General features: G+C 42.1%; 2 protein-coding genes across 3 annotated transcripts; both read right to left on the bottom strand.

Moving 5' to 3' along the window:
* Positions 1–547: 547 nt before the first annotated feature.
* Positions 548–18,028, bottom strand: UBA2 (ubiquitin like modifier activating enzyme 2). Of its 2 annotated transcripts, none has more exons than XM_053952834.1 (17): positions 17,869–18,028; positions 14,301–14,384; positions 13,961–14,031; positions 12,774–12,838; positions 12,247–12,347; positions 11,980–12,101; positions 11,259–11,326; positions 8,836–8,957; positions 7,964–8,063; positions 7,266–7,426; positions 6,253–6,346; positions 6,050–6,162; positions 5,436–5,591; positions 4,726–4,822; positions 4,059–4,164; positions 3,142–3,278; positions 548–1,874 (listed from the first exon to the last, which is right to left on the bottom strand). In XM_053952834.1, exons 1-17 carry the CDS (start codon positions 18,010–18,012, stop codon positions 1,666–1,668), a joined length of 1,950 nt encoding a protein of 649 aa, XP_053808809.1. In that variant the 5' UTR covers positions 18,013–18,028; the 3' UTR covers positions 548–1,665. The 2 variants fall into 2 exon arrangements, with proteins under 2 accessions (XP_053808809.1, XP_053808810.1); XM_053952835.1 differs by lacking the exon at positions 17,869–18,028 and adding an exon at positions 17,403–17,441.
* Positions 18,029–19,364: 1,336 nt separating this feature from the next.
* PDCD2L (programmed cell death 2 like) lies at positions 19,365–24,643 on the bottom strand. Its single transcript, XM_053953213.1, has 7 exons — positions 24,533–24,643; positions 24,280–24,443; positions 24,112–24,181; positions 22,687–23,078; positions 21,559–21,672; positions 20,014–20,162; positions 19,365–19,521 (listed from the first exon to the last, which is right to left on the bottom strand). Exons 1-7 carry the CDS (start codon positions 24,641–24,643, stop codon positions 19,391–19,393), a joined length of 1,131 nt encoding a protein of 376 aa, XP_053809188.1. The 3' UTR covers positions 19,365–19,390.
* Between the last annotated feature and the right edge of the window lie 1,877 nt (positions 24,644–26,520).

The raw sequence follows: 26,520 nt of genomic DNA, 5'->3' as shown, positions 1-26,520 counted from the left end.
GTGAACTATTATGCCTCAAAAAAACCACTGCACATGACTGTTACTGCCTAAAAGAAGAAATAAAATACTGCCTCATAGAAGCTGTTTTGCACAGCACTGGCAATTTTAACACAATGATGAGCTGGCCTTTGTTTTTTTAACATTCTCCTTCTGTAAAATTCACATTTGCTTTACAATTCACTCAGTCTGCGAACTGTAACAGACTAAATCTTGCTGCTCTGTAAGGCTCTGTAAATCTGCTGTGCTCTGTAAGGCTCACTGCACACTCACCTATGAGTGGGAGCAGTTTTGGGTCCCTGGCACAAAAGTAGGAGATCATTTTGGTATAGCGACAGAAATGGCCAATTAATGCATTCTGAGAACCAACAGTGAAAGTTTTGAGAGTTACCAACACAAACGCAGTAGGACTTAAGACACTGATTCTAAACATTACACTTTTGTCCCACACACAAAGTGTAGTATGTAAAAATCAGAGCTTTCTTCCTTCTGAAGGCATGAGGTGGTGAAAGCGTGAAGACCACAATAATTGAATGTCCAAGAAAAAACAAACATTCACAAAAGTTTTATTAAAAAAATTCCCCTTTCACCTCAAACAAGTGAAGCTTCTGTACTACTAGGTTATGTTTAGAAAAATGGAAATAATACAGTAATTTTTGAAGGCTATACATTGTAAAATCCCATAAGTCAGCATAATTTTGGACTGTGCAAGCAAATATAGCAAGTATTTCAGATGTTATTTATTTGGTCCATCAGATGTACAGTATAGTAGTAGTATCTGAGTTTACAAAACATCAAATATAAATAACCTGAAACTGTAACAATACACAAAAATTTGCTTCTTACATTGACATATCAGGCAGTACGAGCTGAAAAACTGGAGTAAATTAACAGTTTTACAGTAATGTACATAGTGCCAGCTGATGTTTCAGAACACTGTTAGAACATGGCACTAATTTGCTTTGTTGGATTTTCTTCTTTACTTGTTCAGGGTGTGAAAAATGTTTAGGACTAGGCAAAAAATGTTATTCTTCAAGCATCTGTGATTTTGTGAATGCTGGAAGTGGAGCAGTCACACTTGCAACATGGCCTCAGAAAGGGATAAGCAAATATGCAGGCAGGCCACTGCTGGGAAACTTCAAAGGTAATCACTGAAAAATAAAAAAAATGTAGTTGCCAAAAATGTGGGTATCTGATGATGGCCCTTTCACTAAACAAAAGTAGGGTTTTTTTGTCCTGTTGGATGATACCTAAAAGGTATTTACACAAAAATACCATGCTGTTTTCACGACTGTTTAGGTAAATACTTATCTGTAGGTATTCATAGACTATGTTTCCACTACATTTAATATATGGAATACGGAAAAAACTTTGAGTCTATTGATACGAGAGATTTATCATCAAGAGAAACAGACACAAATTATTTAAGCCAGCGATTTGGTATCCACTTTGAACCAAGGCCTTAGAGTTAGTCTAGTTCTGGACATTTTTCACATCCCACCACAATTTGCTGTTACAGTATGACATTATGTGAATCACTTTGTCAAGGGGCCTTTGGTGGTTCCCCCAAATGCTCTTCAACTTGCTCTTAGCTCAGCACACGCTCTTCGCCCCGATGCACTCGCACCCTTTCTCTTCAAGTTTCCTCTTGTGGCTCCTGCTCTCCTCCTACCCGAGGCTGCTGGAAGCCCCCTCATCCTCAGACTCCACAATCATGAGGTCGTCCTGCTCCTGCTCAGTGCACGATCTCTTGGCCCCCACGCACTCACAGCCCTTCTCCAGCTTCCTCTTGCGGCTCTTGCTCTCCACATTGTCAGCGTTGCTGGAAGTACCTTCGTCCTCAGAGTCAACAATCACCACGTCTTCCTGCTCTGGAGCTGCAAAAGAGGTGTTTGGGACTCAAATGGATCCTGCAATGGATCCAGTCTACTCTCAAACCAGTTTCCCTACATAAAAATTGGAGCGTTCTTTATCCACATTCTTTGCCATGCAACTGCAAGAGTGTCACCGTTGAGTCAGAAATGACACTGATGAATGAGTGCATGCACACTCCATGCATTCTCCGAAGGTTAATAATAATTTTATTAGGAACCCATTCCTTTCTATACTCTAGTTCACTACAGGTGGACCTGACTGGTCCTTTAATAAAACATCATCACCATTGGTTAATTAAGAAACCACCCTTTTGGTAAACATCCTTATGGGAAAACAGCTTGTTAAAAAACACCTGTGGATTGTTTACAATCCTTTCTCTCCAGCTCCCTCAGACCAATTCATGGGAAAGCTTATCTAGCTTTCTCTTTCTCTGACCAGACTGCCACAGCCACACAAGTGTATCTTAAATGTCCCTGAAATTACTATAAAATATGGTTTTCACAGTGGTATTCCTTCTTCACTACAGGTGTGGAAAATACTGCAATAAGCCAAAAAAATGGGAAATGCATTAGTTAGCAGGACTTTTTTTTTTTTGCATGTACAAAGCAGAAGAATTGCTGCTGTCTGCAGCAGTTGTTGGGAAAAGAAGTTTTGCACACACCAAGCTCTAGAGCAGCCTTTCCTTTCCCTACTGCACTCAGCAGAACGCCAGGAGAGGCCACATTCCAGGAGAGAGAAGTCTCAAAGAGAGGGAGAAGGTGAAGGGTGAGCAGACTTACAGAGCTAAAGGATAACAGTGGTAGTATGAAAAAGGGGAGAACCAAATGTGAACTTTCAAGACATCTAGTGGATTTTGTTTGGTCTTAAACTCAAATTCACTGTAAAAACTATTAATTACAGTGTTAAATTATGCAATTTTTAATACAATTCAGAGGAAATTTTAGTGATACTCTTAAAATTTAGTTTTCCCTCAAACAGGAGGGAATGGACTACATACTTTGCATCTTAAATCTGTGCACGTATCTTACAGGCAAAGGAACACCAGGTAAATAGCAATTTCAAGGTGTATGTACTATAAACTTCTGTGGTTTTTGTGCTCTTTGTAAAAATTGTAAATATACGTTTTTCTATTTAGTATTAGTTATATACAGAGGCAACTTAAATGCCTTTTACTGTGTATTGGCCAAGTTATATCACCCAACTGAAAACTTTTAACAGGACTGCACTAGAGAAAGACTGTTTTGTTTAATATTGATTACTGTTGATTACCTGTTGATGTTGAGGGTTGTGCTCCATCATCACTACCATTGCTAATGTTCCTGGATGTTGGTTCTGATGGTTTAGGGCCAATTCTTTCAGGGGTATCACCAACAACTTCAAATTCTACATCTTTTTCTAGATCTTCACTGCAGAAAAACACACGTGCTTTTAAACAGCCAGAAAATAAAATCCTGTCTTTTACACAAAAAAACCCATTCAAGTATTAGAGCACCCTGCATCTGTGACAGAATGAGAAAACATACCGAAAAAGAGGGAAGTCCTGTCCAATCCTCGTTTAAAATTTATGCTTTGTCTGTTCCTAAACCCTATTCCAGCCAGTGCTACAAACTCCAAATGCTTAGAAATGAGAAAAACCACTGCCTGAGCTTACCTTTCTATCTTAACAGCACAGCCCTACTTGCACTGAACATGCAGTTTGAGTTTCTGTGTATGTCTATTACTTACCTGGGGTAAATACACACCCCAGCGAGCTCAGAGGGACTTCTGAACACAGGTAGTCAGGCAGAGGATCTATTATCCTAGCAGGCTGGGGTTTTTTTGCCTTTCTAAATGTAAGGGTTTTTTTTTAAATGCCAGTTTCTTGCTTGTTGGTTGTCCCAAAGATTAATTTGTTTTTGCAATGTATTCTTATGTTGTGTAACAACAAATTACTGAAATAAACCTCTTTCAGTTGTTGTTGTAAAAAACAAAACCCCATAAAACAAGACTACAACAAAACAGACACAAAACAAAACCAAATAAACCACTTAATTTCATAAAAAATAACCATTCCTCTTTTGCCTCTATATTTCCTTTCAGCAGCTTCATCTTTGAACTTCATTAATGTATTTAAATTGTGAGTGAAAAACTCCCCGTGGAACGATTCTGTGTATATACACAAAATATCTCTATTTCAGAATCCTTACCTATGAAGCACATTGATTAACAGAGTATAGTCCTGGAGGAAATCATCTGCTTGTAGTCGAGTGCCATTTCGAATTCCAAAGTCTGATAATTTCCTGTGGTTATTTGCTACAAAAACAGTAAAAACCTGCAGTGTAAAGAGCTATTTATAGAAAGATCTTTACACCTGAATAAATATGGAGTACTCCAGAACTTTTATGTAGGAACACAGGATTAACACATGTTAGCTATATTTAAATTAAAAGCTGATATTTAAGCCTATTAGGAGTTAAAGCTGCTTATGATGTTTATTTACTCCTCATGCCATCACGTTCAAGCACTTCACAATTACTGCATTTGGGAACATTTTGGAGATGCTTTCTGGCATCATGAACAGAGCACTGTCTACAAGCCAGCAAATGCAGGGGGCTTGCAGGCAGGTATCTGTTCCTGAAAGGAATCCTGACACGCCAGCTGAGCAGTGCTGTGTGCAGGCAAGCTGAGCAGCACATGCAGCTTGCACACAATACCCCTGGCTATCCTCAAGCCACTCAAAACACTTGCAAACCCAGTCCTCTTCAAATACTTGTCCACAGGCTGAGCACTGCAACATCTGCTATACACCTACTCTGTAGAGTCTCTTCCAAGGGTTTATGTACTCTTATCCCAAACCCTCAGGAGCATACATACCTTCTGTTTCACCTTCTTCTGAAGAGATCAGGATAGTTCCCTTTCCATCATCTATTTGTACATCTGGTGCTACCATAGCAAATTTTTCCTTCAGTATCTGAAAATACAAATATATTAAAATATATTCAATCTCTGACTTAAAAAGATTTATTAAAAAAAGAACCCTTAATTATGTTGATTTAATTATTCTGGCTCATTTTCAGGCATCTGCTGAAAGCCTATACTTTTTTGTTCATTTCCACAAACAAAATTATTATATTTTTGAGGTCTGATACTTAGAGGTTCATATAAGCTAGAAACTTTTTTAGAATACTTCATAAAATGACAGAATTACAAATCAATTGTGACAACTGTAATGTAGCTACTGAACTTTCAACTGAAATGCAAATTTTGTTTTTATGCTCTCAGATATGAATAGGCTTTAAAACCACCAAAATTCACAAAATGCAAACATTCTTTCACAAGACATAGAACACACATGGGCAAGAAGCATATTGGCTAATCATATCTTCTTGTAGCTGAGAGAAATGTAGAGTAGAGTAAATATAAATAGGAGATGCTAGGTCAAAATATACTGTATATATTGTATAGTATACTATACATATATACTATACTATACTATACATATATAATATACAGCAAATACCTAATTTTAATAATTTGCAGTATTAGATTCAAAATGAAAGCTGTAACTGTAGCTCAAGATTTACCTTATCCTGGAGTGTCAACACAGTAACTTTGTGTGTGTTAAGTTTCACAGTCACTTCTGGCTTACTTGCACATACATAACAATTGGGATTTGGTGGATCCAAAGCACAAGGAACCAATAGCTTCTTCCTGGGATTTGGCTGCTTGTTCAGAAAAATCTTGAGGACAGACAAGAGGAAATCAGGTTATTCTGTAGTTACCAGCATGTCTAAAGCCTGTTTTCCTGCAGATTTCTTGTCCTGCTCTGACAGGCCGTCCTCTTTCCTAATCCTCTCTGCTGTGCCTGCTGAGCAGGAGTCTCACACAACCAGTGCAGCCCGTGCTGACTGAGCATCTCCTGCCAACAGCTCTAACACCAAACAACCACACTGCAAGTGATGGCAGCCTGCTTCTCTCTCACATCCAGCAGCAAATTTTTATTAACTCATAGGAATGTATTGCTCCTTAAGACCTGCACTTCTCTCTTCATTGTGACTGAAAGTTCCCAGCATATTCAGAATCTACTGAAGCAACAAGTGAGGGACAGTAAAACTACACAATAGTGAAAAAATGTTAAATGTAACTTTAAAACAAATAATAAATAGCAAGAAAGCAAAAGTATTTTATTCCCACTTACCGTTCTACACTGATCTATTTTCCCCGATAAAATCTTCAAACCCTCCAGCACTATCAGCCCAGCTATCACTGCATTGGTAGTAGCTATAGCTGGGATAATATTTCCTGCCATTGCTGCAAAACAAACCAGTATGCAGATTTTTAACAGCAGACGAAAACAAGAAGATTGTACTTAAATAAAACAATGTTACATTTTATCCTTACACTTGATATCAAATTTGCTCTTCATATTCATTCCAAAAACATGCATCCTGAGGTTTGCAGCAGCAGTGACGAAATCCATGGCAGAAGGGTCATCCTAAAAAGAAGTTAATACAAGAAGCATTTAAAAATCAGATTACTCATTGGAATGAGTTTGCAACACATGGTTCCTAAGACCGTAAAAAACAGAATTAAAAAAAAAATTCTGTACAAAATTCCATTTCAAAGTCAATATGCTTCCTCTTTCAGATGATGTACTCAGAGCAGTAGTACTTTAAATACTAACTACAGTTTCTAAACATGTATTTTAGTAGCAAATTAGTATATGCATACTAATAAAATGCCTTGTACATTATAAAAATGTTTAAATCCTAAGTCTTACAATGTTTCAAACATTTTCTACATTGAATTTTAACTCTGCATCAGTTTCAAACACTGGGTGTTTTAGAGAGAAGTATTTGTACTATTAGTCATAGCAATATTTTAATATTTTGCCCCCCCCCCCATTTACAGACTATTTTTTCTTGTGTCGAATGACAACTGACTGGAAGTGACTGGAAGTGTATGGGGATAAAAGAGAAAATTACTGTCTTCTTCAACAGAACTTGTATTGCATACCCATCATCAGCTGATTGCTCATAACCTCAGTAAAACCCCAGCTACTGACACCTGGCTAAGAGCATGTTTTGGAGACAGATAAGAAGAGAAAAATGAAGTTGCATTATTTAAATATTTTCAAAAATCAAAACACAACAAATACTTGTGAATTTGTGCTTTTAGGAGCTGGAGAATTTGTTGAATTATGTTATTCACACCACAGCAGTTAATCCTTACCCTCAGTGAGTTACACAATATGGTGTTTAAAGAATATATTTGTTTACATATGGAAACTGTTTCCATAAGGTGCCAGATAGTTTTGTTCTAAGTAGTATCATTTTGGAAGGAAACTGAATTAGCTCAACTAATACCTGTATTACACACGTAGAGTTTATAAATGGCATAAATGGCAAACTAACCTTATCCCATATAAGTGCTTCTCCATCAGCCTTCTCAGCCAGGTGAAGACTCAGGGTTTTAACACTCTTTGAAAACAGGTCTGCATAGCTCCTGACATTGAGAACCTGCTGATCCTTCAGCACTGCAGAGCTCTCATTCTGCTGGTCAGGTATTTTTTGCTCTTTGGGGAAAAAGAGAAAAAAAGTAAGATCAGGAATATTTGTAAGTTCCACAGAAGTTCTCTCAAATAACTTTCCAATTTCAGCAGAATTCAGTATTTTCCAAATTGAAGAACAATATCCTTAACCTACAGCAGCCCAAACATTTTATAACAAATCTGCATTTAAAACTGCAACTATAGCTATGATATCATAAACATGCACAAATTACAGCAAATGTAAATTTTCAATCAAACAACTTTCAGAGATAAATCTTATAAGTGCTTACAGTAAGGTGTCCTAGAATAAATTGACATAATTTGGTTAAATGTGTATTTTCTACAGCCAATACTGAGCATCTAAAACAACAACTGCAAAACAGTCTTAGAAAAAGCGTTGTCTATATACAGAAAAATTTGAAATCTTCATGAAGTGTAAAGAATTAGTATGTTCATTATCAGATCTCAACTGTGGCAGTAAAAAAATGTACATATCACAGAGATGCATTAATAAAAAGCAGGCATTATTTACAAATGTACAGTAGAAGGAGGGACAGTTACCTTGCTTTTGTACCTCAGCCCAGTCCAATGGCACTGGAGGCTTTCTTTTCCTCCACAGCTTATCCATTGTCAGCAGATATCTAATGTCATCTTTGAAAAGCTAGGAAATATGAAAAAAAAAAATATCAAATGAAAGGGGGGGAAAAAAGACACTGAAAAATCAGCATTACATTGATGAGGTTTTGATTTTCTCCTTGACAGTATTTTCAACTACATAAAAACAGATTCTACAATCTTATTCCCTACTCTCTAACACTCACTGCATAGAGCAGATATAGCTCTGATTAATCTGGGGATGAGTAAAGTGAAAAATAAAGAAACAGTAGCTCTAACAGTGGTTTACCTGTCTACTGAAGCCACCCCTACAGTTCTTTGTATGCCCTCTCTGAGACAAGTGAATGAACATGCCAATGAATTTCCAAAGAAGTTATTACTATCTATGAACATTACATTCAAGCTCATTTCCTCTATTTATCCACTTTCAGTATTTAGAACAAAAACTCCTAAATCAGTTTGTTTTTTCTTATGCCAGAGCCTGATAATGCACAGATGACTGACAGCTTTTAGGTCCTCAGTTTGGCTCTGATTATGCCCAGTGCAATTCCAGAGGTCCTTTCCCATTAAAAGTAATTGCAATGGAGTTTTGTCTGCACAGAGTGGCCAGGCTGCTGCAGCCATCTCCACAGATGCAGATGGAATCCTTAAAACAAGCAAATGTTGCAAGAGACCAACACAACAGCAAAACTGGTGGATGTCACAACACAATCACATAATTGATGGCTAGCATTAAATGTCCAAGCTCGAGTTTGATTTAACCTTACAGCACCTCATACATTTCAAATAAAGACATTTATGTGGGGTAAAGAAGATACCTTAGTAAAAAGTTTAACTGGATCATAGCCAGTGGATTTAGCCCACTCCTTAGTTGAAACACGTTTAATCTCACCATCTTCATTGGATGCTAGTGCTCTGGCTTCTGCTTCTGCTGGCTCCCCTATTAACAAAGTGGCAACCAATATTTTAAATAAAAAAAAAAAAAAAGAAAAAAAATAGAAAAAAAAAAAAAAGAATCCCATCCAAATATTACCCCCAGAGTAAATTACCAAAATTATGCAGGTAGCATAAAATGGCTTTATTGCACCTGACAAAAGCTGAATTAGGCACAGTGTGCTTGCTCCTCTTTGCCTCTGAAACTGCAACTCACAGATTTAACTTGGTATCACCCAACTCCTTTATTGGCAGAAAAATGAACAATTGCTTCCCACTAATTTTCTCCACATAATATTGCTACTTCAGAAATGTCTTAACACCCCCTTGTATAGTCTCTTTTCTGGCTAAAGAGTCTTAGTTTGGTTGGGATTTGAAAACAATCAACAGCAACAAAAAAAATCAGTTTCCTATCTCTGTTTCTTTTTAAACGAACAAATCCTCTATAAAGATGCTAATAATTTTCTTTCTTTCCCAGTCATATCCAACAATTGCTATCAAGATTTCTAATAATCAGGTTGATGTTTTTACAGAACTATCTATTAACGTCTTGACTAACTCATTGAGAAAAATCAACTCGGAGAGCAGCACTTTATGCGTAAATTTGGGAATGTTTCCCCCCTTTCACCAATGCATCATTTGCATTATTTCATATTTATCTGCCTCATCTATCATTGCCCAGTCATTCTGTTCTGTGAAGCTTTCTACTACTTTTTGCAGTTAGTCCTCATCTTTTTTACTCTGAGTGACTTTGCCTAATCATCTGTGCTGAACAATACACATCTCCCATCTGAGATTCCTCTAATCACCATTTATCTTTATCATTCAAGTAGTTTATCCACTTCAGGATCTTCAGCCTTTTTTTGTCCCCTTGGCTGTTTATGTCCCTCAGGTTCCACTCAACAGTTTTTGGATCTGCCCCCTGGACATTCAGAACAGCCTAAACCAGACACACTCTGCACAGGCTTGCTGATTCCTTCCACAGACCCACAGAACCGTGCTGGGCATGACTTCCCTTATAAATGTTGCATTAACTCTCCCCTCGATGTCCTGGTTTGGGCTGGGAAAGAGTTCATTTTCTTTCTAGTAGGTGATCTGGTGCTGTGGTTTGGATTCTGCATGAGAATAATGTTGGTAACACACTGCTGATGTTTCAGCTGTTGCCAAGAGGTTACTCCAAGTTAAGGACTTTTCAGTTTCCTGTGCTCTGCCAGTGAGCAGGAGCACAAGGAGCTGGGAGGGAGCAGAGCCAGGACAGCTGACCTGAACTGGCCACAGGGATATTCCAGACCTCAGAACATCCTACTCAGCACATAAACTGGGGGAGTTGGCTGGGAAGGGCTGATCTCAGCCTGGGGACTGGCTGAGCGTCCACTGGCCAGCAGACAGTCAGCAACTGCATCACTTGTTTGTCTGGAGTTTTATTTCCCCTCTCTTTATTCCAGTTATGATCAATAGTATAACATATTTGTTTCCATTATTAGCTGTTCTTACCCCAGCCTGCGAGGTTCACTTTTTGTGTGGTTCTCCCTGCTCTGGGCAGGGCAGTGAGCGAGAGCTGTGCAGTGCCGAGCTGCCAGCTGGGGTCAAACCTGGACACTGCCACCCCCGTGTGACCGCAGCCCCCTGACCAGTCTGTCACTGCAGACACCGGGCTCCAGCTCAGCACTCCTGTAACTGCCCTGCTGTCCTTACTTCAATAAGTGGCATTGCATTTGCTACCTGTCAACTACTTCAGCAGCCATTGTTTGAAGTGACTTTATATCGCCACTCTTTTTAAGACTCACCTATTTCATTCTGCACTTCCTGTAGGAACAATCTGTCCAGTGATCACTATCTGATGTTCAAAGAATTTGAAGAGTCGGAGGATTCTCTAAGCTCCCCCTCCCAAGTCCATTCATCTATCAAAGGATCCAAAAGAAGCAACCAACAATGATGCTTATTCACCTCATAATAACTATGATTACTGTCCTTACAGAAAAATACTGAGTAGCTATAAAAATATAACTCAAAATGGACATATTTCCTATGCAGATTAATGCTAAAGTGTTGCAGGCTAGAAGAGCTCACACACAATTCCTGAAGTTCCTTGCAAACCCTCAGCTAGGAGTGGGAAATGCAGAGTGACTACAAATATCACTCAGTACTCTGTTCAAAATAAAAGCCTCCCAGAGGCCAGAAACAGAATCTTCTTTAAAGAAAATTGATCTGAACTCTCTAACCTTAAGAAATGTACAGAAAGGAGTTGTAATCTCTGAAACAGAACATTTCAGCAACAGGGTAAGCCACCAGCTTATATCACACTCACAGGCAGCTTCAGGATCAGCTCTGTCAGGTGAGACTTCTTGATCAGCATCTTCTTCTCCAAACAACTGGCTATATAACAATTAAGAACAACAACAGCATATGTGGTTAAAGACTCATATATTTGCTAATGATTCTTTTATGATCATTTTATGATTCTTGCTTTCAGACAGATTGCCACTTCATACATTGCTTTTTAAAATGCTGAGATTCATCACAGGTGGACTTACATGGACAACACAAAATGCCCAATACAAAAATGAATTCAGCAAAACAGTTTTCTGTATAACTCACTCAGTAGCTCACCCAATATTCAGCCTAATATTTACACTGCAGTACTAAATGAATTTTTAGAACCTCTGGGATATCCAAGATTCCAACAAACTTGTTAAAACATGCATTAAACTGAAAAATGTGCTTACTTCATACAAAGATGAAGAATAAAGCAACCTCAACCTACACTGCTGTGCCAAACTACTCTGCCAGATTTTTTGTGCTATTAGAGCAAGGCCTAAATACTAATCAACCTTCCATCTTTATAACCACCCCAGAACCCAGGTCAAGGAACTGGAGGTTTTCACCATAATCCATCTAAATCAATTTAAAATGAATTAAAAATCCATTATAATAATTTTTTAAAGTGCGTCAATTTTCTTTCTTTCTCTGTATGTTTAGAAACCAAAAGAATGAACCACAGTACCTGTTTCTTTAAAAAAGTCACTTACTTGAACAAATACTTGGCCCACACAATGCAATGGATAGGCTCTGAGGGCGTATTTCGGATTGTGCAGCCTGGGAAAGTTTTCTGAGTTGGTTTAGGCTGACATTCATAGCATTCTGTCACTCCCTGGTGAAAAATGAAGCATTTACTTGTCACTCTGAGAAGGCTACTGATCGTTTGGGCTATTAACGGATGAACTGTAACTCTATCTCCAAACACCCACTCCCTGTTGTCTAAAATAGCCAATGACAAGAGTGACACCCCACCTAACCTTTTTGATAACAGTTACTTGTCCAAGGTAGCCTGCAGTTCCACTCTCTATAAGAGGAATATCAGCGGCCAGACACATCCTGTTCACATGGTTACGGGCAGCTGCAAATCAAGAGGGTTTAAAAGAAAAAAATTGAATAGTTAAGAAAAAAGAAGTTTTCCATCTCCAAATTCAAACTAGCATCATATGAACTTATCTTTAATATACCTTGTTTCTCTATAGAGCACTACACCATTTTCACAAAGCCCATTTTCCCATTCTCACAAGATACATGGACATTAATAAACACAGCAAACTCAGCTGACTACAGCTACACCGTACCCAGCAGTTCCCATGGAGCAGCAATTAGCAGTGCACATTTCCTTTCAGGACACCTGCAGAAGCACTAACCACCCCTTCAAGTTTCTAGCAAAGCACACGAGGCTTAGTCCAACTGCAGATGGGTTAGGAGGATACTTGTTATTCGAACAACACTGCAGCAAGGAACAAGCAATATCTGCAATATAAAATCGTAGTGGAAACTTCACCTCTGTTATCCAGAGCATTCATAACCAACGTAAACTGGCGGAAGAACTCTACGTTATAGTCAGGGCTATGGAAAACAAAAACAACATTTCAAATGGCACATCCAACTGTTGGTTATTACTGCACAACAGAAACTCTACACATGCAACCGATGTTCGTGTGATAAATGACACATCTTATCAATTTAGCTACTCTTTAACTGCCTCATTTGTCTTCTGCCCACTTTAAAGCTGGGTGAAAGCATGAATTTTATGCTGCTGGAAGGAAGCTACTGCAATTAGTACTAATTTGACCAATGAAACGGGCAGACAAGGGAAAGTGATTAAACTACTCTGACCTAATGAGCAAATTGGCTGAGCTGCGGTAACTGACCTTAAAAACCATCAGCTGTAGCTAAAACATGCACACTGTAATTACCACAGCTCATCAGACTGTGCGTAATTCATTGTGCTGTGATAGCTCCATTGGTTTGACTGTGTGGCCATACCCTGAGGAGCCAGCACATGGGACCTTAAATCCTGACACTTCAGTTATCTTTATGTTGCATTCTTCTGACTTAAAGAAGAAGGTGGAGAAGAAGAGAGAGAAAAGAGGAAACAGGATTAACAGTTTCAGGAGGAGGATGCAGTGAGTCAGTGTTTCACTGGCTAATAGCAACATCAGAATTCAAACCTCCATGGTACAGAATATTCATTTTTTTAGATTGGGGCAAATATAAATGAAAACATGGGGAACTGCTAATGGAACTCTACATAATCTTGTACTCTACTTACTCATTGGTTGCAGATCATAAAGACTAAATTTCAACAGCTTGGGGCATATATAAATGACAGTTACCTCCACACACACAAAAGACTTAATTTTTTAAATCACAGACTCAAGAGCCACATGTCTCTTAATTTAATTATTGCTCAAGACATGAGGACATCCTTACAGAGTAGAAAGTCATATGGCAAATGTTGCCAATAAAATGAAAAACAGACACAAACAAATAACTACAGCTTACTACCAGAGCTTAAAACCCATGCAAAAGCCACACTCCCACTCAAGTGTGTGGTAGTTCACATTTACAGCTACTTCTCCTTACTGAGGAAGCTTTGTAAAATACCTTAAAGCACACCATTATAGCATTTAAATAACACAGTACTTGCAAATCAAACATGTAATTAGAGCTTAAAACCAAACATACTTCATGATGCTATCATGGTAAGCTATAATATTAGCTTCTGGACAAAACTGTAACACGCTTTCCTTGGCAACCTAGAAACAAAACAAAAAAAAAAGAAAACAAAAAAAAGACTTATTATTTCTTCCTTCCTTCTGAAAGACAGACTTGATACCAGCTGTGTATCGAGTAAGTTGACTACCTTAAGAGATTTAAATACTTTAATAATGAAATGTTGTGGATAGCCATGATCAGCCAACCAACACTTACCTCCTCCCAGCAGAAAATAAATTGTGACATGCTTCTAGCACTATCCATAAAATAATACTGAGTAATGAGGCTTGAGCTTTGACTTTTTCCTCACCTGTGACTTTGATCTTCCAACATGTTTCTTCTGAAACAGAAACTGTCTGTTGAGATTGCTGACATCAATAGTATCCAAATCAATCTATAAACACACAAGAGAGGCATTTTACTTTCACAGGAAAAAAAGGAACAAAACCATTAACACAGTTTGAAGAAAAGACAGTTGGCCAAAATGCAGAAACTTTACAGACCCCTTCTTGGACCTTTCAGGTGTCACATCAGACCTACAGCAACTGAAGAGGCACAAGTGGTCACCTAATTATCTTCAGGAATCCACACGTTATCAATGATTGCTGACCATGACAAAAGTGCAGGGCTACATGAGAACAAACTTTCTGCAGAGAGCCCCTGGTGAAAATGCACCCCCACAGCAGTGAGCAGAAAGTCAACACCAATGCTCCTGCTTGCGCAGGATGAAGATTTTAGCAGCAGTTCCTGAGGAGCACAGCACAAGCTCAGGTGGGAAAATGCAGAAATCCATCGAGACAGGTCCAGCCAGCCTCTCCCTGCACCGCCCACCCTGAGCCCTGGCTCCTGCTTCCCCCAGGCCCAGGAAAGGCTGCTCCAAACCAACTGGTCCTTCCACTTTACAGAGCATGGCTTTAAGCACCTGAATCAGTAAATCAAGGGCTGCACAGCCATCTTACACACACATTGCAGGGAAAAAGCTTTTACTGCCTGTCCCCAGGACTAACTGCCTAAGTGCACATTAACAAATTGTCAAGTCCACTGATAAAAACAGAAATCCAATCACACAATCAAAATGTTTAAAAACATACAGCACAGAGCACAAAGGATGCCATGACTGCAATTCCCCTAACAGCTGTTTCTATTTATTATTATATACACAGTCATAGCCTAAATTCCAATATCTTTAGCCCCCACAAGAATTAACAAGATTTAACCACAACTTTGACATTTATTCCTAGCTTTGTTACCACTACTTTTTGTGCAATTAAAGTTTCTTTGATCAACAACTCTTCTTAGAAGTCTTCTCCTGTCTTTAACATTTTAATGAGGAGAGTGAGAGTTTTTCTGAGCTATTTCAGAGATATATTAAATATTTCTCCCAAATTCCCCCAGGTAATGTGAAATACTCAGCACAGCAGCACGTTCAGCTGCTCAGAGAGCACTCTCAGACTGACTGTGCAGTGTGAAGTTTAAATGTGATGTACTCAGAGTGTTGTCACACGCTTCTGACTTCATTAACCAAACCTGAATTACGAAAAAAAGCATGGTACACACTCAGTGAACATCCTCTGCATGAGAGATCTAAACCCCAGGATTAATCACCTCTTTTCTGAAGGGAATATTTTCAATTGAAGGACTAAGTTTTAACATACTAAAAACTGCAATAGCTACAGAATTTTATTTAAACAGTTAAAAAAAAACACCAGTGGATATAAAGCAAACAAAAGATACAACATTTTGAAAATATATTATAGAGCTGTTAAACATTCCTACCACTGTATCACAGTAACTACCCATGGCCTTGTCTCTTTTCATGAAAATAGTATTTGCATCATTCACATTTCTACCTCTGTTCCTTCCTCAAAAGACACACAGAAAGCTTGCTCAGTCCAAAGCCAGAAAGCCCAAGAACTTAAAGGGAAAACAATAAAGTGCAAAACTCTGTTAAAACCTTCACTACCTAGAAAGCTTTGACTATTTCAACTGGAGAGGATGACAAGCAACATCAGCTCCTGCTGAGAACAAGAATTACAGCATTAAAGGGAGCAAAGAGAGTTCTCCAGAGAGAAAACCTGAAACCACTAGACCTCAACAGAAGCTTCAGTCTACCTAAGAATGATGAGAATTTAACAGCTCACTTATCAGACAACTACACTGTTCCCATTTTGGTAACCTGGAAGAAAAGGCATCATAGCTTAACAACATTTACTCATGTTCTTAATTCAGACCTGGATCCTGAAAAAACATAGTTTTGTTCTTCATTCATAGGGCAAGGGTATGCCTTTCAACACTATACATAAGTCATATTAGTTAGTTGTCTGGTATTCAAAACTACTGATTTTATTTTAGTATTCATATTATTTTAAAGAAATCACAACTTACTTATAAAAAGTATTTTCAGACGTTCAAGTTTGTTAATATTTAATAACCGAGGAAAATGCAACAATATCACAAATGTTGAAAAAAGCAATTTATTCTGTAAATAGCAAATTCCCTCTTTGTGTAACAAGTCTTCTTTTGCTCTCACCGTGTCTTGTACCCACCTGTTCCCTATGTTATCAAAACATTATGTCTTGCATAAAACACTGCCAGCAACTGCCAACTGTCATATGAAGATAGACCCAACATGTATTGAAGTTAATGGAGCTCCCCCAAGTCATCCTGGAAAGGCAAAGCCAACCCCCAAACTATAACAAGGGAAACAATAAGCACACCCCGATGAGATTTATGCCTAATGACTAAGTGGAAAATCAGGAGCTTTAAGCTCTGCTATAATGGACTGCAGGAATACATAACTGACACAGCAAAGTAGGGGGGAAAAAAGAGAGCAACAGTGCAGAAAAGGCTTCCACTCCTCTGCAGTTATTTATTTCCCTGATGCAATGTTCAAATTGGATAGCTCTCAAACCAAAAGGAAAATTTGGAATTAAACATATTCTACAAGTTTAAAAAGCATTCCAGTAGGAAAGCCCAAGCTGTAAGAATAACAAGGGAAACCAGTAACTGTTTTCTTCTAGAAGCTGATACGATTTTAGATATGAGCTGCTCTGCTCCACAAGTCTGACTGCAGACCCAAACTCCTCACAACCTGTCACTCAAAACTCTCAGATGGGACTCCCGGGCACGCCAGTAAAAAGGTACTGAAGGAAACAGACCTATGCTCTAGCTGGATTTAAAACCATATGCTCTTCTTTACTACAATAAGAAGCCAATAAGGGTCTGGACACCAGGCAATCATAGTTTCACCAACAGTATTTCTCTCTATCTCTTTTTCATTACTGCTCTCTCACATCTGCCCCTCCCGTACGCATTCACAGATTAATATCTGGAAGCAAAAGTGAAAGCACGAGCCCGCGGGAAGCGCCCGCACTGACGGCTTTACAGCCCGGGCTCTGAAAGCACAGTTCACCTCTCCCGGGGGTTTCTCCTGCAATTCATCACCGGCCCATCACCCCCAGCACGGGCAAAGGCGGCACTCGGCAAAACTAAAGACTTTCAGGATATCGCCGGGCAGCAAGCGCGGCACAGCGCGGCCTCCCGGGCGGTTCCATCCGCGGGCTCGCGGAGATGCACGGCCTTGCCAGGAAGGCGGCCTGACCTCGGCGGGGGAAGGAGGAGCTCCCGCGCCCGGCGGGAGCCCGGGCTGAGGGGGGGCGGCGATGGCGCGCAGGCCTCGGCCCCTTTGTGGCGCCCCGGCCCGGCGGCCCCGCGGCGGCTTTGGCGGGCCGGGGCGCTCTAAAACCGCGCGCACACCGCGGCGGCGGAGCGGCCCCGCCGGCACCGCGCCTCCGCCGAGCGGCACCCGCGGCCCCGGGCTCGGCCTCCCCCCGCCCGCCCCGGAGCGCCCCGGCCCCCTCCCCGGCATCGACCCGCACCACGTAAATGCTGCTGAAGCCGGTGAGCACCAGGTTCTTGAGCAGCTCGCAGCCGATGCCGCCGGCCCCCACCACCAGGACCCGCGCCTGGGACACGGCCTGGGCCAGCTCGGGGCGCAGCGGCCCCGACAGCGCCGCCGCCATGACGGACACGGCGGCGGCTCCGCGCGCCTCCTCACGGGCCCGCCGGGGCAGAGCGCCGCCCGCGCCCGCGCAGCGCCCCCTGCCGGCCCGGAGGGCCCCGCGCTGCCCGGGAAAGCCGCGGCGGGGCGGGGCCGGAGAGCCGCGGGTTCGAGCCCCGCTGCCGCCGGACAGGCCGCGCACCCCGGGTGCAACAGGAGATTCTTAGTTGTTGTGCTAATTTTTAATACACTTATAGTTCAAATATACATATTTAATATATCTATATGTTTAGGATTTTTTTATAATAAAATATTATTACAAAGAGAGCTCAAGTAGGATTTGGACAATGTTCCCAAGCACACGGTGGGAGTTATGCGGTGTCCTGAGCAGGGCCAAGTCTCAAAGATCCTGATGGGTCCCCTCCAACTCAGTATATTCTATGGTATTTTTAATATATTTATTTATAATGTATTTTTATTTTTTATATTTATTTTTATGACTTCACCTAAGTGAACTAACTTGCCTCCAGAAGTTGACATGATAAGCTACAGTACTTCCTTAAAAACACAGTTTTGCCCGCATTCCATCGCTCATGTGTCATTTCCTCTCCTGTCCACCTCCCTTATTTGAAATCCACACTTTTAGTGCATCAATTTATGTTGCAGCATTAAACCTGTACAGAATGCTCTAAGGCAACTCAAATTATTTTCCTTCAAGCCGTGAAGATACTGCAGTTCAGCCTAAGGCAACAGGGAAGGCACAGGAGAATGCAGATAGTTTTAACTAAGGCTGCACAATCCCCCTGCACCTGTGAGAACACAAGGGTTAACTCACCCCTGCACCTTCTCCCCACACAAACCCATGGCACTGCCACAGCTCATTCTACCACGCAAATGGAATCTTTCTTTCACTGGAAAAACACAGGAAAGCTTCATGTTGGAAGGCTGCAGGGACAGCAAGGCCCTTCAGCCACTCCCCTCCTGATTTCCAATCTGAGGACAAATCAAAGCAGAATTGCTTTCTAAAATCAGGCTGGCAGTTAGTTCTCCACTGCTAAGGGAGAACTCTAAAAACTGCATTCTAAGTGGCTAATGGATACTAATAGTATATAGGAAAGGTTTTCTCCTTTATTTCTTTCCCAAACGCTAAGAGTAACTAGAGCTGTGAAACAATCTCTACACTTCAGTTTCCATGTGTAACCAAAGTATGCAAATTTTGCCACCACATTTCAGAGGCATGCTACTATCTTTCAATCAGTTATTCTTGGAAATAAGCACAATGACATCAAACAAATTTAATTTTTTACCGCATCTGAGGAAAATTCTGTTATGTAATTACACACTAGTAGTAAAAGAAACCAAAACACCCCAGACTTTTGATCTACACAGAGAAATACAATTTATTTAAAAAATCTCTGATCTGGGTCTTCTTGTACAAAAAGAAATTCTTCAAGAGGAGTTTGATGATTTGTCGGCCAACAGCTTCTCTCACATGTGTAAACTATAACAGTTCCAAATTCCACTGACAGATCTAAAAACAAAGCAACACAGGTACATAAGGGTATGAAAAGTGACATAATCAGGGATTAGTGCTTACCACTAGACTTCAGTCTTTGCACAAATTAATTCAGTCTCCTCTGTACACAGCATTTTCTAACGTTAAACATTTTAAAGGCCAATCAGAATTTTCAAAGGGATTTTTAAGTGTCTGCAATCTTATCTCACAGCATTTATTATCTTTCAAGGCCTCCTTTAAGAGGCAATAAAGACAAATACTCCCATGGCCATGGAATTATCCCTACTGCAGTTATTAAAGTTCACTAGTAAACAACTCAAGCTGTAATCAGAGAGTCTCCATGAAGAAGAATTCTCCCTTTGGTCACTGAAATCTGTAATGGAGACAGCAGATTCTTTGAACTGTGGTTAAGCACGTGTGGGTAGCTGGAAACAACTCAAATTGCAGTTCACTGCACTTTCCCAAAAAGGAGACTGTTAGAAATATTGATTCAGGCAAGCCAAGCACCTGAGTCACTCTGGAGCATGCTGACCAGTGTGGGCATCAGCTGGAACTCAAACACTCTGCTGCTTCCACAGGTACTGCAGGCTGGAATAGCCTGGTCCAGGTTGGCTGGAGGACATGTGATGAATAAAGGCTGGCCACCCCAAGAGTATCTGAGAGAAGACAGGGAGGAAGAAATTATCACTTTTAAAATATCTAAATTTGATAGGAAATCTTACGTGTCGGCAACAGTGTTCAGGAGTTGCTGAAATATCTGAACCTGCTTCAAGTAAAAAACATGGTTGTGAGTCAGAAGCTTCAAAGGAGTCATGAACCAAAAAATAAAGACAGGGAGGGTAGGTTAACTTGGTAGGTTAATGCTTGGAAAATCTTAAGGAAAGAGCTGGATTTAGAGGAGACAAATGCTTTGAATGGACACCTCCAAAATATGCTGTACCAGAATAATTTCATTAAGTAAACTACACTTTCCTGAAAAATGGAATCCTAAACGGTAGCAATAAAAGATAAAATTAAACAAGATTTAACACCAAATTGGTCCCAAAACCACTGTAGCCATGGCTCAGAAGTGATGGTTAATTTGTAAGAGCTATCAGAGCTTCACAGCCAGCAAGAAACAAAGACCAAGGATGGTTTCCACTGACTGCCAAGCAGGAGATTCTGTGCTCTGCAGGCAGGGGAAATGGGAGTCTAAGAGCACACTGAGAGTCCCCAGGGAGGGCAAAGGGAGGCCAGGGAAAGACTGTAACCAGGGACAGCCCAGGGAGCACCAAAGCTGATATTTTAGAGGAATGGCAAATTCAAAAGAGCACAATACTGCAAAGTGACAGATCCAGTGAAAAGCTGTCTGAAAATGCTACTTGCACTCTGCTTGAGAAAATCTCCTGTATAACCTTTGACAATTAATGAAAGTTTCTCATGTTTCTTTTCTGTCTAAGCAGCCACTCGGACTTTTAACTCCTCATCAAAAAGGGCCCAGTTAGTTCCACCTAGTACCAGAAAATTGGTGAATAAAAGCCCTGTCACTGCACTGAGACAGCCTGACCAGACAGGCAGCAATGGACCCCCTGGAACAGTTGGTGTGATCCATTAAAACCTGTATTTTCTGGTACTATGAATGACTTATGATTTACTCTTTGCTATACTCCCATCCAGAATTAACTCCTCTCTCAGGAAGAGCAGCTACTCTGAGGTTACACCTGCTTCTGCTCTAGGAAAACCAGCAGATTTACAAGACCTGAAGACTGCTGAGTGCTGAGCCACAATGACCTGCAGCCCTGGGGCTTTAAAATAAGAAATTCCTTGCAGGACAGACATTAGAAATTCCAAATAGATCACAAAATTACAGAGGTGCAGATAGCCTTGGAAATGTATCAAAAAAGCATACCACTGTGTTACACTTACACCTCAACACTGTGTCTTGGAAACCTCTGTGCCTGGATTTCAGTGAGGTTTCAAAGACATATTTCCAATTAAAGAATTTATTTTGATGTATCAACCATCCATGCCAATGATTTGTATCTCCCTGTTACAACCAGATTATCAACATACCTTAGAATCTGTTCAGGACATACAGATATTCTTTTCATGAATTTATGGAATGTATGGTCCCAGTTTTTGACTTCACTCTTCTCGTATTTTTCATTACCATCTTCACGTGCATAACTGTATGAAAACAAGAAACAAACTGTCCAGTAAGGTTTTCAATATGACATAAATGTTTTAAATAAGAAATAGTTACTATAAACACAAATTATCCTAAATACATGAAAAAAATATATACAAGCTAAGAGAAAATTCCTGTTAGAGATTGCAAGTGAACATTTTGCTACTAGTTCTTTGGTTTCTGGTGACTTACAATTACTAACAGTGTTTGCAACTATCACATGGGACTCAAATCCGCCAGATACCTGCTGTATTCCATCAAAAACCATAATAACTTCTCAAACATTTCTGTGCCTTTATAATTATGATGTTGTCTTTTTCAATTTTGAATCGAGCATAGTTAAAGTCCTACAGTTTTATAAAGGTCATCCAAAATCAGCAGGACCACCACTGCTGAGAAGCCTTCTATGCAGATTCCGCAGCTGACAGCAGCTTTAGCTAGAAACAAATTCAATGCTGTCCACAATCCAGGCACAAGTGGCTGAAAGTCCTCACTGTGACCCCCTAAGTTAAATATTTTACTAGGAAAATATTTTCAGTAACCACGCTCAACAACTGTTCTTCAGGCAACCTTTACTAAACCTTCAGGTGTCTTGCACTCAGCCAGCTCTCTAGCCAAAATGCCTAAAAAATTAAACTCCCTAAAATGCAACTGAAATGTAAGAAAAGCTTTAGCCCTGTAAAGAAAAAAGGGTGAAATGTCACGATATAAAGTCATGCTATTTGGCACAGATCTTGTATCAGAGATTAACCGTCCATTGCACCACCTGGAGCCCATGAACACTGCTCAGTCCCTCAGAAACAGCTGAGCTGAAACCATCTTTGAATAACTGCAGATTTGGCAGCTCTGGGCACACTCTTCTGTCCTTCCTGCACAGCACCCCAACGGTTCCTAAAGGAGCTTCCAGACAACATCATTCAGGTTTAGTGAGAGGCCCATTTAGATTCTCAGTCAGCAGACAGGAAAACACACAATTCCTTCTGTTTCACCATGAAATCCAGACCTGTTCTCACCTTTCTGACATCATCTGTTCCAAGTCAACACACTCTCTCTGCTGATACTCCTTCAGTAGCTTATCTGCATGATCTGTATCAAGGAAACCCATGTAGTCTTCCTCATCCACAACATTAATGTAGAAGGGCTGAAACACAGGAGCTGAACCAGCCACTGCCATCACCATGTCCTCACTGGCTGCAGGATGGCTGTCCTGGGCACCCGGGCCATGGGCAGGCTCTGACAGGTGGAGCTGCTGGAGCTGGGATGCACACTCCACCTCACTGCTCACAGCTTCCTTTAGGCCAAGCAGCTCAAGGGAAGCACATGTAGGAGCCTCTGCTCCATCACAGGCTCCCCAGTCATCTGCATCTTCACACCAGTCCTTTGCAGCAAAGTTTGATTCTTGTTTCTGAGAATCAAATAAAAAAGAGGAAGAGATCATCCAAGGTCTGCCACCCTGATGCACTTCAAATACAGCTTCTCACAGATGGGAAGACTCAGACCTTAACCTAAAGCTCAATGTTACTCACCTACTCTCCTCACCATGGTACTTCCCAACACACCCACGTTTCCTTCCCACACCAGCAGTTATGGCAAAAACACCTCACACAGGAGAATCTGAGCAGGAATTCATCAGCCCTTTGAGTGGCCCTTGTGGCTCCTGCTGCCATGCCCTGGCTGTGGCACAGCCCCTGCCAGCTGCGGGGGCAGCTCCAGCTGAAGCAGCTTACTGCACTCAACAGGAATTCTGCACCCAAAGGGCAGAACACACAAGGAAATAATAATAACACCACCATCATTTTACCACAGTAAAAGCCCATTTACCGCAGGCCAAGATTCCACATTGCAAATGCACCAACTGAATAAACCCTCCCTGCCCACCTCCACTTGTTTGGCGCCACTCTACTCTTCCAACCTGCTTTAGCCAACAGGTCGTTTTTCCTCACAAGTATATTAATGAGTCACATTAATTCAAAAGCTTGTGTTAAATTTAAAGACATCAATTTAAAACAGAAGACAATGAAAACAGGTTAAAGATCCAAACCTAAACAGTATAGCCCAATCCACCTGAAGTTGAAAAATAAAGTTTCGTCAGCTGAACTAACTAAAATATTAAGTATCAGTTTTGGCCATACAGCCAGACTGCAATATCCCCTTTAAAACCAGCCTGGCATAGATCACAAACAGTAGCTTAAATACTATTTAACTGTCTTATAGTAAACAGCGTAGCGCAGTGACAAAAACTCCGTGCCCACGACTTCTCCACACAGCCACAGAACGTGACTGGAAACCATCAACTGAGTGCAGCTTCCGGAGGAAGGTCACAGTTATTTAAACGAGGAGAGGCAAGGTGTGCCACTCATTCGGCTGAGCTGCGGCTCCGGGGCAGAGCGTCCCCGCTGCAGCCCCGGCCCAGCCGGGCGGGCAGAGCTGAGCTGTACCTGTTGGGCGCCGAGAGCTCGGGTGTGTTTGTCCTGGGCCTGCGAGTAGTGGGAGCGCAGCACCTTCCAGCTTCCATGTGCCGGGCAAAGAGAAACACAGGGTGAGGGGACAACTGACCAGCGGCAGGAACAACAACAATAGCGGTAAGCGACGCGCCCCGCGCTCACCTGCGGGCGGCTCCCGGGCAGCGCGGCGCGGCGCAGGCGAACACGTGGAGGGCGCGGTGCGCGGGGCCGCGCTCCAGCGGGCAGTACACCTGCACCAGCAGCAGCAGCGCCCGCCCGCACCGCGCGCACCGCGGCGGGCCCGCCCGCACGGCCGGCACCCAGTCCTGCAACACCGACAACCCCGCTCAGGCCCGGCCGGGGCCGCCCCCCGCCCCGGCCGGGCCCCGCCAGCCCCGGCCCGCCCCGGCCCTACCGCGGTGCCGCCCAGCTTGTTGGTGGCCCACGCCGGGAGCGGCCCGGCCGGGCCCGGCCCCGCCATGGCGGCGTCGCGCAGCCCCAGCAGCACGGGCGGCCCGCCCGCCATGGCCCCGACGCGCGCGCCTGCGTGCGCGCGCCTAACCCGCCGTGCGCGCGCTCGCCCGACCCGCCGCGCGCGCCCGCGGGCCGGGCGTTCCCCTCACGGCGGCTCCGTCCCCGCTCCCGGCCCGGCAGGGGCGAGGCGCAGAGCCCCGGGCGGGAGACGCGGGGCTGGCCCCGAACCGGCCCTTCCCTGCCGGAGTCCCGGCACTGATTCATCCACACCTCTGCGCTCAAAGGCACTGGACGGGAAATCCACGAAGCGAGCAGCACGACCGGCAAAACTTTCCACTCTTTACACCTTTTAGCAAACAAAGATAGGAATGTGCATTGGTTACAAGGTACGTGGTTCCCTCATTAATTAGTATTCTCTCTTCTGTTGGTTAATGAGTCTCTCGCTCCTCCTGCTAATTGCTGCCACGCTCTCCCTTTCTCCTCCTTTGGCTCGGTGCTTTCCTGAGGGCTGCTCCAGGAGCTGGTGCTCCTGACCTGCCCCTGCCGGAATTCCCCTTTACCCACTCGGAGCTGATTCCACAGAGTTGCTGAGTTGCCTAGATTTGTTTCTTCCTTATCTGGGGGTTCTGCCAAATGTCCCCGTGGCCCCTGAATTCTGCATTCCTCGAGTATCGGTGGAAATCCTTCTCCCCGAGCTTTGTTAACCTCCCAGGGCTGAGATCATTGGAACACGTCCAGCACCAAACCTCAACAGGGCAATTCTGCTGGCCAGGAATTTGTGTTTCTAACAGCTGGACATCACCTAGAGCTTGTTGGCCGCTCTGTTTCGCAGATTAAATCTCCCTCCTTGTTGGTTTGCAAGTTACAAAGATCAGACAGCAAAGAACATCCTAGCTCAATTAAAGTTTACGTATTTCGCACTTAGCAACAAGATGATCTGAGAAGCAGGACTGGCACAGAACAAACATACTTGGTGACCACCTTGGAAAGGCAATCATAGTAATTATGGACAAGAGAAATAAACTTCAAAAAAAGATTAAGGCTTTTTTTGACGGAATGTGAAAAACAGAACAGCAGCAGTGCTTGCTGAATAGTATCAGTAAATATAGTGCTAACAATTTCTTCAACTATAGGTGCAGCTGGGCATCTGAACCAAGTGACCATGAATACTAAAGCCATGAAATAAAATGAGGTTTGGAACATAATGGAAGTATCTGCTCTTTAAACGTAGCCTATTCACTGTGGCCATGGTGTTATTCCTTTCTCAGCTCTTTGACAGTGTACCAGTCTTTATATTTGGGGTTTGAAATCCAGAGATGGACAGAACACTTCCTCTCACACAGTCAGAAACTACTTTGTTATCATGTGTGCCTAATAAGAGACCTCCCTTCTACCCAGGAGTTACACTTATGGCTTTGCATTCCCAAAGACACAGCATTTCTTCCGTCTTGTTAGGATAATGATTTTTGTGAATGTACAGGGACAGACACATTGATCCAACAAACACACCACTAATGGACACAAAGGCTGTGTCAGAACAAGACAAGGGAAGGGGTAAGAAATGTGTGACAGAACTGGCAGTATGGTTGCTGCAATGTTACTAATTGCCACAACTGGTGTTTTTCACAAGTTATGGAAAATGCACAAAAGGGGGTGGCCAGGGTAGTGCAGATGACACTGCTTGAGATCCACAGGTGTGCAAAAGCAAGTGAAGCCAGAGGCGAGGAAGAAGAAGAAGACACCTACAAAGGGTCAACACCTGCAGCAGGAGCTTGGGCTGTCCCTGTGAGAGCCCCTTGGGTGCTGTGGGATGTGGGAGCTGGGCACCAGTTAAAGGGGTGGTTGGAGTAGGGCTGTTGGTTTGTTCATGGTCATGAGGAGAGCTCTCCTGGATTCCCACATTGTTCCTCTGTATGCCGCTTGCCATGT

The sequence above is a fragment of the Vidua chalybeata genome, chromosome 11 (genome assembly GCF_026979565.1).
Source record: "Vidua chalybeata isolate OUT-0048 chromosome 11, bVidCha1 merged haplotype, whole genome shotgun sequence".
Taxonomy (NCBI): domain Eukaryota; kingdom Metazoa; phylum Chordata; class Aves; order Passeriformes; family Viduidae; genus Vidua; species Vidua chalybeata.
This window is presented reverse-complemented; position numbering and strand designations above follow the sequence as displayed.